Source organism: Buceros rhinoceros, unplaced genomic scaffold (genome assembly GCF_000710305.1).
Source record: "Buceros rhinoceros silvestris isolate BGI_N320 unplaced genomic scaffold, ASM71030v1 scaffold12604, whole genome shotgun sequence".
Lineage (NCBI taxonomy): Eukaryota > Metazoa > Chordata > Aves > Bucerotiformes > Bucerotidae > Buceros > Buceros rhinoceros.
In genome coordinates this window covers 57802-71688 of record NW_010410101.1, presented here as the reverse complement: position 1 = coordinate 71688, position 13887 = coordinate 57802, and the positions used below count along the sequence as shown (strand labels likewise).

Below are 13887 nucleotides of genomic sequence, written 5' to 3'. Positions count from 1 at the left end.
GTCCTCTGAGTATGAGCACTCGGTTCTTCTGAAAACAAGGTTTTAAACATAGGACTAAATACACTATCATTAGCCAAACACTGCAGTTTGTCCAAGTCCTTACGCAGGCAGTAAGATAAATTCAGGACCTCCTACTTTGTGTAATTCTATTTACTTTCCAAATGATGCAGCAGTTTGCACACTACTAGCTCAACTTCAGACTGTCCATCAGCATGATTCCTATGAGGAATCTGGCTCTCATGCCTCTTTTCTGCTCCCACCAAAATCAACGGCAAAATTTCCTCCGAATTCCTTCAGCAAAAGCCGAAGAGCCAGTAGAGGGAGCACAAATACACAGAAACACTTATCTGCGTTCCTGTAAAAATGATAACGTGTACTAGTTTTTCATACAGTATTTGCACTACTTTCCACCACCCCCCTGATCAAAAATAGTGCCTTGATCGGACTTCAACTAATGTAGGTAAGGAGGCTCTGCGTTTGGTGGCTCCTTCTGCAACCTCAGGGTTGGGACCTCAGGATCCCATGTGAGAGGCACAGGCTGGACCCCGCAAAACTGATCTTGGCAAAATATGTTTTCTACCTACACAGCACTGCTGGGCAGACCAGCTCAGTATCGGGCACATCTTTGGCTCTTGGACCTAACCAGAGCTCTGCTGACTGACCACACAGGTTTAGTGAACCACTACATCACAACATGGCCAAAGAGTGACTTTCTACCTTGGACCCCTGCTCACTCGGCAAGCTGCAGCCTTCAGCAGCAGTCTGTACCGTTAGGTGAGCGCTGTGCCACTGGCTGCGCAGAGAAAGGTCACAGCTCTGAGCCCTCTCTGCCCACTGATGCCACTGCTGGACGTAGCCTGGGAGAGGTTGCTTTGCCGCAGGGCTCAGAAGGTGTGTTGCTCTGCAGGTGAGGCCTCAGAGAATACCAGAGGACCTCTATCCTCCTCTTTACTTCTAAATTTCATGGGTTTCAAATGGGATGTCAGGGCTGCTGTGCTTTTTGAGAGCTTCCCCCATAAAGGGAGGAAAGATCTAGTCTCTTTGTGGGACTTACTCAAAAGGAAACACCTCACTCCACAAACCTCCAGAAAAGCAAGTGTAAACTGCCGAGTTTCTTATTCCGTTGTCAGGCTGTCCTGTGCCGGAGAACACAGACCCTGCCCTCTCATCCATCCTGCTTCGTTTGAAACCACATACATGCAACAAGTGCAAAAGCACAGTAGTAGAAGCCTGCTTCCATTAAAGAAAATAGAGTTAAAGAAATTCTAAGAGCTTTGGGAAAAGCCCCTGCATCCTATCCCCATAGGACAGGATGGAAGAAAAGAGTATGTAACCACTTGGATGGGAGACATTGTCAAAACAAACAAAACAAGTCACCTTAGTGATCCACTGGCTCTCTGCTTCTAAATTTGAGGAAAAAAAAAAAATCATTGGTTTGGAGTCCAGGGGGACCTGGGATTCTCAGAAACATACAGAATGCTGGTACTTGCTACTGGGAGTGAAGGCAGGACTAGCACAGAAGCACCACCAGCAATACGAACGCTAAGCTGAACGTCTAAGTGAGTGACACTTTTATAAGAACATTTTTGGTAATCACATTTGATATCTTTTCCATCCTCAATTTCTCCTCTTTCAGAGAAAAAAGGTGGCACTACAATTCTTTGCTCTACAGATGCAGACAAAATTAATGAATTTGACTTCAGAGTACTATAAAAAAGAACTACAGGAATTTTTTCACACCTTGGTGAAGTTGCTCACCCATCTTGCAGTCTGTGAGCTGCCTGGCACCTTACACCGAATAATAATTCTCTTAAAAATACTTTCTGTCTAGGCAAATACACACAATCATATCTGATTTTCCAGTGGAGGCGACTAATAAGGTTTTATAATTTTCTTTGTTTTCTCTGCGTGCTCCAAAACATTTCAAACCCCAGTCTACTAGGTGACCGCTGACCAAGGAACTGAACGTTACAGGCCAAATGGGCCTCTCCTGTCTCATACTCCAGCAGAAAATGTCTCGATTGGACCTGTATTGACCTTTAAGAGAAAAAATAAGAGTAACTGGCTAACCCCTGAATGTATAAATAATTTATATAGCATGACATTATATAATAACTACATATATAGTATGGACTAATATACTGTGTGTGATAGAATTCATCTTCTCAAAAATGAGAACAAGTGGGAGGTTTTAAAGGCCATGTGAGAGTCCAAGATTTCTGTGCGCCCATTCCAATACTCATTCAGGCTACAGACACGTTACCTGCTGGCCTGGTTTGAGCGGCGATAGCGTTATTCCCTGGGTATTGATCACCGGGAGTATCTGGTTGCCGATGACGGTAGCGATGATCTGACCCTGGGCATTGGTCAGTAACTGTGGAGTTATCGGCTGCACCTGAAGTCCCTGAGCTCCACCTGCCGCCTGGCTGGAGGGGACTGGATTAGGCATCAGTGGGATTGTTCCAATGATCTGGAAAAAACCACACAGAAAGGGAAAATGCGCACATGCCACATGTACTTGCCACAGACAACTATTTGTTTTATGCACGTTAAATCAAACTTAGATAAGCATAGAGCAACAGACATGACAGGCTGAGGGGGGGAAACAACCATTCCTTTCCTGGGGTGATGAAGACTTTCAAACTCATTTGTCGCATCTCGTATCACCTGTATGTTGTACCACTGTCCACTGTCATCCCCAACAACTCTGCTGTGGCTGAGAGTGTATGAAACAACTGCTGGGCCATGCTCTGGCCCTGGGTGATGCTTTGTTCCCACCTCGCATCTGAACTCAGAGTGAAATAGATGCAATTATCGATCTGTTCGTCTTGCTTTCTACAACTTATCCATCCATACGATGTCATTAAGTGTGAACTGAGGTGCTTACTTAATTTTCCTTGATTTACTGATATCTAATACTGTAGGTGACCCGACTATTGCTCCCATGCGATGCCAGGGAGGAACACAAAGAGATACCGCTGCCTTTCAGGACACAGCTTATTAAGATACGTTCATAAAAATGCAGCTGCTTTTGGTTGACAGCTAAGTAGTACAACACAACAGGAGGGCTGGTGTTAGAGAAAACATTTTAGCTAACATTTCTGGGGCAAGTATTTGCAGGAAGAGACACTTGTGACATCTCAGACTTGAGAATACAGTGATTTCCTAAAATGGGAATATGCCTGTAAAACTTATATTAGGATGGGATGTCAAACAGATGCCGTAAGAAAGCTTGTCAGTCAACAAGCTGCTAGGCTGAAGAAAGCTGCACTGTTGGAAGACTCTTTTTACAAGTATTAGAGCATCTGAAAGAAACTTTTGATGAAACCTGGGAACGCAAGCAAACATTTTTTTTTTTTAAACAACAAATGAAGCACGAGTCATAGGATTATTGCAACAGGAAAAGCAAATAATAAATGCACATCACATCTCTATTCCCTTCACCACATCTCCTCTGACAGTCCCACAGAAAACATCTCTCTCATTGTAAGACTTCCACTTCCAGTCTTCCCTCTCCCAAAGCTTTATTTCTTCTTCGTTATCCTCAACATCCACCACACTGCATGTCCTTTTCATCCCCCACTAGTCTGATCCCGGTTGCCCTGTGTCCCTTATCACACACATTGACCAGTATACACCTACTCGGTTGTTGAGAAATAGGGTGGACTACAGCTGAGTTCTCCTTTTTCCTCAGCGGGGTTAGTAAGAAGGCAGCTTTCCTCAGCCTGTCTGCGGATTCTCATTCCATATAGAGGATTAACTATCTTTTATGATCTGTTTATTCCTGATGAATTTTGTTGAAAGTGGCCAGCTGTTTCAAAGCCATTAGGTAGGTATGGAGAGATGGATGGATGGAAAGGGGAAGAGAAGGATGGACAGTGCTAGTCGTAAGACTAGCTTCCTCCTGAAAACAGGCTAAAGTGTTTCTAACGCAACTTGAAGGCAAATTTGTCTCCAAGACAAACATATAAAATTCCTATTGGATTTAAATCACCAGAGCTGACGCGCAACAACCTCAGGAAAACATCGCACAATGATACCCAACTAACTTGGGCATGGCTGGAGGAGCAGGCGGCTCTCATCAGAGGACTGCCCTCTTCCTTCTGTTATTAGGCTGAGGTACAACTCAATCAAGTGACGGCGTCCTAATGAGTGACTGCTCCTTCAGCAGTCACAGCCCGACGGTGTGCCTCTAGGTAGGCTCAGCTGTGAAGTACAACGTGAGGACTTAAACCAACTCCCTGACTGAAAAGAGTGCACTCGGTAAGCTACAGCAGCTCAGCTAACAAGTGGCAGGTGCCAAAGCCCTCACCAGCTTACTGAACTTTTGCATTTAGGCGTTTGGACAGGAAGACCAGAGAACCATCAAGAAAAGCAGGACAGCTCTCCTGTGGGAGGACCTGGTAAAACGGCAAGCCCACCTACTAAGCTGTGCTGTAAGAGCTGCATGTATCAAAACTGTTCAAAACACTGTAAAGATATCATTTACGTTCTCCTTTACGCATTCCTAAAAGGTAGACAGATCAATAAAGATTATTACCCCCATTTTACAGAGCATGAAAGTGAAGCATGATGGAGCACGTTCAGACAGAGGTTGTGAGTTAGCTGCCTAAGCTGGAATTTCCTGCGAGTTTCTCTCTGCAGATCACAGAACTTCTTTTCACGGTGTCTCTGGCTGCACTGCAGGTGCTTTCCTGTTCGTGTGAGAAGATGGCTGCTCTCACTTATCTACGCTGCTCTCAGATTTCAGAACGTCTTCTCAAATCTGACTTTCAGCGTGAATTAAGTACAACTTTCATGCAGTGCAACACGCAAATTGCTCCTGGTTTTTGGTCACCTGAAATATTTATGGGTCACAAATATATTCTTTCACTTTTAACAAATCTCACCAAACACAAGGATTAGCCCTTCTTAATTTTACAAGCAGAAACATAGCAAAGGCCCCTCCTTCCTTTGCCATGTCAGTAAAGGACGTGACCTTGGAGTGTCATTACTCCAATGTAACTTTAACTATCAAGGTCCTAATCCCAGCAAAGCAAAAAATGCTGCGCTGGTGTTATCAGTAATAGAAATGTTTGCATTCACATTTAAAATGCATTTCTTGGACTTCAGTTGGACATTTTATAGAATGACAGTGCTGAAGTGGACAGTTTGTAAGGTCAGAAGCAGAAGGCTATCTGTATGTATTAATATATGTCACACACCATTCCCACATGGCGTGCAGTACACGCACACAGCGAGAAACGAAGCAGGGAAAACACGGCTGGGAGAGGTGTTCCAGAAGGACAAATGAGCAAATGCCCTCAGGGGTTTTACCGCAGAAGCCAAGGGTAAATCTGAATGGGAAACAGTTTTCCCACTTTCTAAAACTTACTGAGATTTCAAGATTTTTTTTTTTTTTCCCCATTTTATACCCTGATAAAGTAAAATTTTTTCTGGTTAAAAAGACATCCACTAGTTTCTAGTTCACTAACAGGGCTACTCTTTATGGCATGAATTCTCCATATGAGTAAACCCTGATTCAGGTTCCCCCTTCTCCAAGTACCCTCTGCTATGGAACCTAACAGCTCCTTGATTCCCCCCCAGGGAGGGGTACTGAAGCTGGATCCCTTCCTCAAACCTTGTGTGGCTGATGCTGGGCCGGAGCCCTCTTCCTCTAATTTTGGTGCAAAATTTCACCCAGGGCCTCGTTAATCTGTGCTGTTAAAGTATCATAAAAGCTGGTGCTTTGTGAAGACGATTTGTTTTGATACGTTTAAGTTTTCTGAAGAAAGACCAAGAGACACTGGCGTGCCACAGTACAGACTCGTTAATTGCCAGTGATTTCCCTAGTGGGGAGGCACTGCTCCTTCCCAGCAAATGCTGCTCCTTCAGATTGTATTCAGTGACAGCTCTGGAATAGCATGAGACAGGGACTCATCCCACTGACACTTACCGAATCACACAATCACAGAACGGTTTGGGTTGGAAGGGACCTTGTAAAGACCATCTACTCCAATCCCCCTGCCACGTGCAGGGAGACATCTTCCACCAGGTTAGGTTGCTTGGATCAAGCCCCAACCAACCTGACCTTGAACACCTCCAGGGATGGGGCATCCACAACTTCTCTGACACCTGGCAGAAGAGGCTCCTTACTCTGTCAATGTTCGGACTCAAATTCATAAATAATATCACCTGTCAAACATGTTTTCAAGAAAACAAGCACATTCCTGAAAGTCCTCATGCTACACAAATATAATTTAAAAAGTTTATGGCTTTTTGGTTTTTGGTGGTGGTTTTTTTTTTGTTTGTTTGGTTGGGTTTTTTTTGTTTTTTTTTTTACACTTTGCATGTGACTTTCACAAAGTCTTTTATAGCTCATACAGCTGAAAGCAAGCATTAAGGGCACACAGAAGGGTTGCAAAAACAGATGTCATATGCAAAACAACAGTTTCAAAGTCCAAGGGTTAATTCAAGGGACAAATAGAAACACTGATTGCATTTTGAGGTGCTTGGAGAACAAGTTTTAACAGATGTCAGTTTAGTTTTTTATGCTTCCCAACGTTAACTAAGTTTCAAGGATCAATGATTTGTTTCTAAATTCAAAGGAAATTCAGGGTGATTTTTAAGAGCGTCTGAATATTTCCGTTGATTAATCTGATAGTGTCATTTTAGGATTTCGAGATATCTGAGATCAGGCCTCTCAAATCTTACAACTAGAATTTGCCATTGCCAAGACAACTTCCGTGATTCGGTGTTACTTATATGAAAGAAAGCTGTAAGGCTTGGCTTGCACGTGAAGTCAGTTTGTGATCCGCTCCTACACACCATCTGTGGCCTTCACATAGTCCTGAAAATTGTAAATTCATCTGCAGTGAAAGAATGAGCACACAGTTAAAGCGAAGGCAAAATCCCAAGGACCGGAGCTGACTGTGGAGGGGAAGAAAGCCCAAACCCTCAGCGTATCGACAGTATCTGTGAGCATTAGCCCCTACAGCAGGGAAATGTCCTACAGCCGATAAACTGAAGTGTTTGTCACTATTATGCCCTTAAACAGATTTTGGTCCCTGGCTCAGTAAAGGTTTCTTCTTAGAAATGAAACAAAACCACCCGATCTCTTAAAAATGATCCCTTAAAGAACTTAAGGAAGAATAACATAAAACCCCCAACAACCAAACCAGCACCCTTACCCTTTCTTGACCGACGACACATCGTATTTGATTGCCTTGGTGGATCAGTTGGCCGTGACTCGCAGGCTGAAACTGCGGGCAGAAGCTGAGCGACTGCTCAGAACTTCTGGGGACAAATGTCTCATTGTAGCCTCATCTGCACTGCGGCTCTAAACCCAGAATTTGCACAGCTGTGTGAAGGACTAATTGCTGTTTTCCCAGCAGTGAGCCTTTCCTCGCGGCTCCTAATAAACCAGTTGTGTTTTGGTATTAGGTGCAGTTACTACAATACTCTAAGATGAAGGCTACAACTGGTTTGCGTTAAGTTCTCCCTCTCCCCTCATCAGAAACAGGCACGCTGTTCCCTGTTTTCCTAGCGCAACCAAAGGAGCGTAACAAACTGTAGCCAAACGGATAGTTCAACAACTGCCTTTGTTTCTCCTGTGAAAAGGCTACGTAAAATCAAAGACTGACTACATTAGGTTGTTTCTACTGTCAGCCAGGGCTGACATAAAGCAGAGCGTGCCATTTCATCTGAGAAATGTCTTTAAAAAGGAAATGTTAAGTTTTTTCCAGAAGTATCATCAAAATGAACATCTCTCTGATTTTATCAATGTTACGGCACTTTAAATGTTGAAGGTTTTGAACAACAGAAGAACAATATAAAAATAAAAAAGAAAATCAGGGGAAAAGTAACAGGAGCAACAGAAAAATTGTTCAGTAAAATGAGGCAAACCACCGTATAGACATAAGCTAATGTAACGTCTCAAACTGGAACAGAATGCGCGATAGTCCCACTCACACAGTGAGCCAAAAAATAACTATTTGAGTGACTGTGCTTTGCTCATCTTCATTTTGCAGTCCTCGGAATATAACCTGAAAGGAAAGCTCACTTTGGCTTCTGTTGTATGATGCTGGCACGTTTCAACTAATTTTTTCTAGTTTTACAAGTCCAAAAGCTGATTCAACCCCAGCAGTCACAGCACCCGCAGTACACTGGACAGTGTTTATGCTTTGGTTGATTTCTACAGTTTTGCAAATTTTCTTCAGAAGTTGCTTCTGTCAAAGGTATATGGTCACTGTATCAGCACGAGTTACTTTCAGGAGATAATCTAAGGAGAAAATGACTGAGGAAATGACAGAACGATGAGAATCTGCGCAGGATTTGTTAGCCTCTGTGCAGCTGCCCCGTTTTAATCACACGTGTATCTATATACTAGCTGTATAAATTACGGACACATTTATATATATATATATATACACGACCCAATATCTACCAATCTCAATAAACTCAGCTGTTTATATACACTGGCCTGTACATACACACTGAGAAACTGGAAGCATGGATACAAGCTCCATTTCCAGACTACCTCTGAAAGAAATGTTACTCCATCTCATTCTTCGGAGTAACGACTTGGAGTATGATTCTGGAACCTCAAGACAGGATGAGGCTAAGGCTGCCCGTGCCTTTCAAAGAAAAAGCAGAATTAATTTATGCAAAGCTTGCAGAATTCCCTTGCTGCATTCTATTTCCTAACAAGAACTCAAAAAAACGGCACAACAAAATGCTACTATGAGAACAAGGCAGCAAAGAGTGAAACCAGAACCGGGCACCTCTGAAACTGCACTCGAGTCACCATTTCATGTAAGGGACTATAATTTTCAAGGTTAAGTATTGTTCATATATCATACAATATATTGGATGGTATATTGTTTGTAAGCATCATAATGGAACATCGAGCCTGACATTCTGCCTGGCTTTCTCAGTGCTTTATTTTTTAGGAAATAATGCTTGTATACTAACATCAAACTATACAGGACTTTATTTGTCACCACTGCAGGAATTATGTGGTGAAATTTTTCTCAAGCAAATAGTGTTATGTTCTGTTAGCAGGGGCATGTATACAGTCATAAAAAGGAATGTCTATTTTATTGAACAGCCTGAATAACGCAATATAACATTTTCCCATTAGAAAAATCTAAAGGTGTATAATTACTAAATTAAAGCTTAAAAATTATGTTGAGCGTCTGCTGAATTTTCTAAGCAATTTACTTATTAGATTTAGCTTCCTTCTAAAATCAAGAATTAAGTCAGGCATAAGGACCCTTAGAGGTCACAGTTCTCTGAGTTGAGCAAAGCAACTGCTGAGTTTAATGAAATGTTCAGGTCCCGAGCATTTCTGAAAATCAGCTAGCTAGGTTCTTACGAAAGTGTTTATTATTTACAATTATTTGATGGATGACTTGTATAAAATATTTCAGTGATATTTTTGTTAGGACAACAGCTCCATGTTATTGTTATGACAAAACAGCCATGATTTCTAATAATCTTTGATGATCACAGGGAGAAGTCACAACTTACCGCTTTTAGCACTTGACTCCTTGTCTCCCAATCCCCAGACAGCTTTCCTGATCGCTGTGCAGATCCTTGTAGAGTAAATACAAGCAAATACACTTTCGTATGTGTGGTTTCGGTATCTTTTTTACTCTTGAGAACAAAAAGTAATGGTATTTGTTTTCTCAAGAAACAAATACGAAGCAACTGAGCCACCAGCATGAATTTCTAGATATAGTTTCAGTGAGAATATTTTGGTAAATATTCATTCACCTCTACATTCTTTTCACGCAGGCTGAGATTTTCATCGTTGCCTACAGAAGTATCATTGCTGCTTAGCTTCTCTGAAGATTTCAGACTCAACTAAGTATCAAGTGTCTCGGAGACAAGAAATTCCTGCTCCGAAATAAAATTTCTCAGTCTTTGCATATGCGCTGCATCTGCAAACCCTACTACGACTTCCTGTCTTTGGATTACAAACCATTTAGAAGGAGGATTGTCTGTTTTGGGCATTAATGTAATATAAATATTTGCTGCTCCTCCTCCCTCAGAGCACAAAGAGTGGACTTGCTTTCAGCTACACCACAAGCTAACGTACTGGATGTACGGCAGAAGAAAATGTACGGTCTGCAATACACGCCACGCTGAGCCATTCACGGCCAGCTTGGGAAACAAATTGCCCTTTCTCAGCAAGCCTAATTAGGCCAAGCACAGTGCGTGCCGACGCGATCAGGCTGCTGCCATGCCACGGTGACATTATCGGCTTGCTTGGAACGCGCTTTGCTGCTTGGTGTTGTATTGCTCTGTACTGGCCTACCATGGAGATGCTATCGAGAGGTCGGGAGCCAGAGCGAGGCAGGGTTCAGTGGCTGCTCTTTGATCCTGTGGTTTTTAAATAAGAGCCGCTATTGAGACATAATCTTGCGTAGATACGAACAAGATAATGTTCTCTACTGCCACAATAGTTCTCGCTCTAATAGAGCTGGTTTGATTTTTCAAGTTGTAATATCACTCATTTAAAAAAGGGATGTTGCACACTACCGTGTCTGTGTGAGCAGGACTTCCGGTGCTCTGTTCTTATTTCTTTCTCTTGGTTACTCCTCCCAGCTTGTTTTGCACAGACAAGAATCTCGGTTAAGGAGATAGGATATTCTTAACTGCCTTCAGAAGGCATTCACTGCTGTCACTGCTTTACCTTGCGATGCCATTCCAAAGTTTTACGGTCTTGCAAATATACGTTAAATTTGGAAGCCTCAGAGAGTTTTTTTTATTTTTAATTTTCATGGATGAAATTTCCTGAGGAAACAGAGGCCAAATGACATTTTATTCTAGCATTGTCTGTTTAGAACACCTGTGTATGTTTTCTTGCGCACTTTTCTACGATAAGCTGGACTGAAATCATTAACCATCAAATAATCTTCAGATGTAATCTTTAGGACCACAGTTCTTTAATTAGATTACAGGTCAAAGAATTTCTAGGCCATCAATATATTCTTGAATAATCTACTCTCATCTTCTCACTATCTAATTACACACACCACATAAAATATTTATTGGCAACCACTAGATTCCTCAGTCTGTAACTCTTAAAGGTGAAATTACTTAGACATGCTGATTCATTCAATCATTTCAGATTTAGCCAAAATTTGTTACAAAAGGCTAACAGATATTGCAATCAATCAATAGCAATGATACCCAGCATTGTTGTTATACCATCATATGTCTCCAAATACTGTTACAAATCTTGAGCTTGCTGCTCGCGTGCAATTACTGTGAATGACACAGTAGTTGTCCGTCAACCCATCTCTCCAACATTGCACCTACGCAACAAGACATTCTTTTAAAGACAATGTCATGCCCTGCTTTGGCTGATGTTTCTACAATTTTGGTTAAATAAAAGATTAAACTGTGGATCTTACTTTTTAAGAGCCGTAACTTTTAACCTGCTAGTCTACAAAGGCTCAAGGCAAGGCTGCAGTGAATAACTGTGCAAACCTTTGCACCTGGCCAGACAAATGTACCACTGAAACACTTTTAAATTTTACAGTGCATGCATTTCTTCAAGAAGCAATTTTCTGACTACTGAGAATGAACCGCAACACTAATCATTGGTACGACTATGGTGGAACAAACCATGCTGGATTACCTCCCTACCGTGGATCATCACTATGGAAACCAATATTCCAGCCTATAAAGTGGAATTTCATTATAATGCAGCTCAATTACATGGACATTCAGGACAAGAAGGAAAAAATTCATTTCACTGAAAGAAGGAGGAAAAATTTAGATGGGTCACATATGCCACTTCTCAGATGGAAATGATCATGACTCCAAGTTTCTAGATCTGAACCTCTAGGAAAAAAATACTTCCTTCAATCAAATACAGCTTCCCTTTGTCACACAATCATCAGAAGAAGAGTTGATTGTTCATTTCAGTACCAATGACTCCTTGAAAATTTGCCAACCAATTATAAGCCAGACTTAGTCCTTCTTACCTTGTGAAATTTGGTATGGCTGCTGGTTCAGTGCGCTGCTCTGCCCATCACTTCACCTTTGGAAAGTCACTAAAATTCCAGTCCTCCATTCAATCATCTGTAATATGTTCCTATAAATACTATTTATCTCCCTGCCAGTACTCCTATGACCCTTAAGCAATTTTTGTAAGGCTACCTTACAGTTATCAAGAAAGATACCATGTAAAGGTAGAGGGGCTGTGTCAAAGGTGGCTCTCTTGCTGAAAATACCCTCAGCTGGTTCTTTTCTTGAATGTTAGTAGCGGGACTGTATGCTTCACCGCTTGAAAGTGCAATGGCTAAAGTATCTCACATTATCAAATGCATCATTAATCCATTTCACCTGAGCTGACAGATAGAAGGGAAAGAATCGTGTTCTGCCCGAAAGCTTGACTTAAATTTCCCTCTGGCCACCACCCGATACAAATCACAGTTATAATAATAAGTTCTGTAATACAGATACTTAGTATATGTGGTGGTATCTACCACAAATGACCGGTCCCAGCACCTCTCCCAGGACAAAACATTCTCCTGATGCAACGGCACTTAACCCAGGGGTAGCTGTGGATTTGGAGATGAATATCCAGCATTCAGCCTCTGCTCCACTTCCTTTGGCCAAAATACATTTGTTTGTGTTAGTTTATATACAGATTTGAGTCCTTGTCAGGGCTATCAATTTATTTTTGTACATTCAAGCTGTTCCTAACTATACAAACACTCCAAAAATGACAGTTAAACCTAACTAAATTATTCTCAAGTTTGGGGAATACATAGCAAGAGACTGCGTTTTATGAACCGGTGAGTACATGCAGCTTAACCGTCAGTTTCATTAAGGGCTGGTCCATAGGTCTGCTTAAGAAAGAGTTAAATAGTTATGATTTTCTTACTCAGAGAAACAGTGGACCTGAGGTAATCCCATCTCCAGCATCTACATTGCTACTGTACTGAAGCAACGTGCTCCTGATACAGAAATGTGTACTGACATTTTTTTCATGTAGTTTGATATGAATTCAAACTGCTTTGTCTTTCTCTTCTGCCGGCAGCAGCAGCCATAACCTTCAGAACGGTTCTGTGGAAGGTAGATCACAGACACTTTGTACATTTTCTGTCCTTGCATGCTGTCTCTGTATCAGTCCTAAAAAGTTTTACTTTTCTTTTCAACTGTGACTTGCAGAGGACCAAAGGTGAGGGGCTCCTTTACCTTCTTGAATCGAGAGAAGGGAGAAGATAAGGGCTGAGATCACCTGTTTCCAGGATCCCTTCTCCATCTGTGTATTTGTCACTTCTTTTACACTTACGTTTTAAGTTTTGGGGCAGGCCATCTTTTTTTTCTCTGTTAGATCCAGGTCTTAGCACAGTATTCCACTCATGACTATGATGGAGCTGTAGACGATAAACAGCAACAACCCTATTTGCCATTTAAAAAACTGTTACATTATGTAATATTCACTTAAGGAAAATCAGTTAATTTAATTAGTGAATTAGTTAGGATAACTGAAGACTGTGATACACTCTATGAAGACTTGCAAACGGGATAACACTGCTGTACTTTCTGGTAAAATTTATTGGGATACAGGTTCCTGAGGGAAGAACGAAAGGGGTGCTACTTTACCTTCACCAGCACTGAAACACTCCCAATTCAAAAAGAAAATACATTAAGGTCATTTTTACATACTGTGGAGAACGCTTAAGAACGTGGCTACAAGCTGGGAAAAAACCCTGAGATGATAATGCTAGAAAAGCCCCTTATTCTTACAGTTTATTTTAAATAGTTTGCTAGAGCTACCGTTACGCACAAATTACTCTTGCGACGGTGGCAGCTGGGGTGTCAGTGGACCTCAATGGATTGCACTGAGGAAACAGATCCTTCCCGAGTTCAGAGGACATCATT

The 13887-nt window shown here is 41.7% G+C and overlaps 1 protein-coding gene across 1 annotated transcript in view; it reads right to left on the bottom strand.

Moving 5' to 3' along the window:
* The window catches only part of POU6F2 (POU class 6 homeobox 2), a gene marked incomplete at its 5' end in the record, with an annotated part of 57562 nt that overhangs the window by 22516 nt on the left and 21159 nt on the right, over window positions 1-13887 (bottom strand). Inside the window, one exon of the mRNA XM_010135481.1 lies at window positions 2264-2470. Within this exon, the coding sequence (XP_010133783.1) occupies window positions 2264-2470 (207 nt within the window). The remainder of the gene's footprint in view (window positions 1-2263; window positions 2471-13887) is intronic.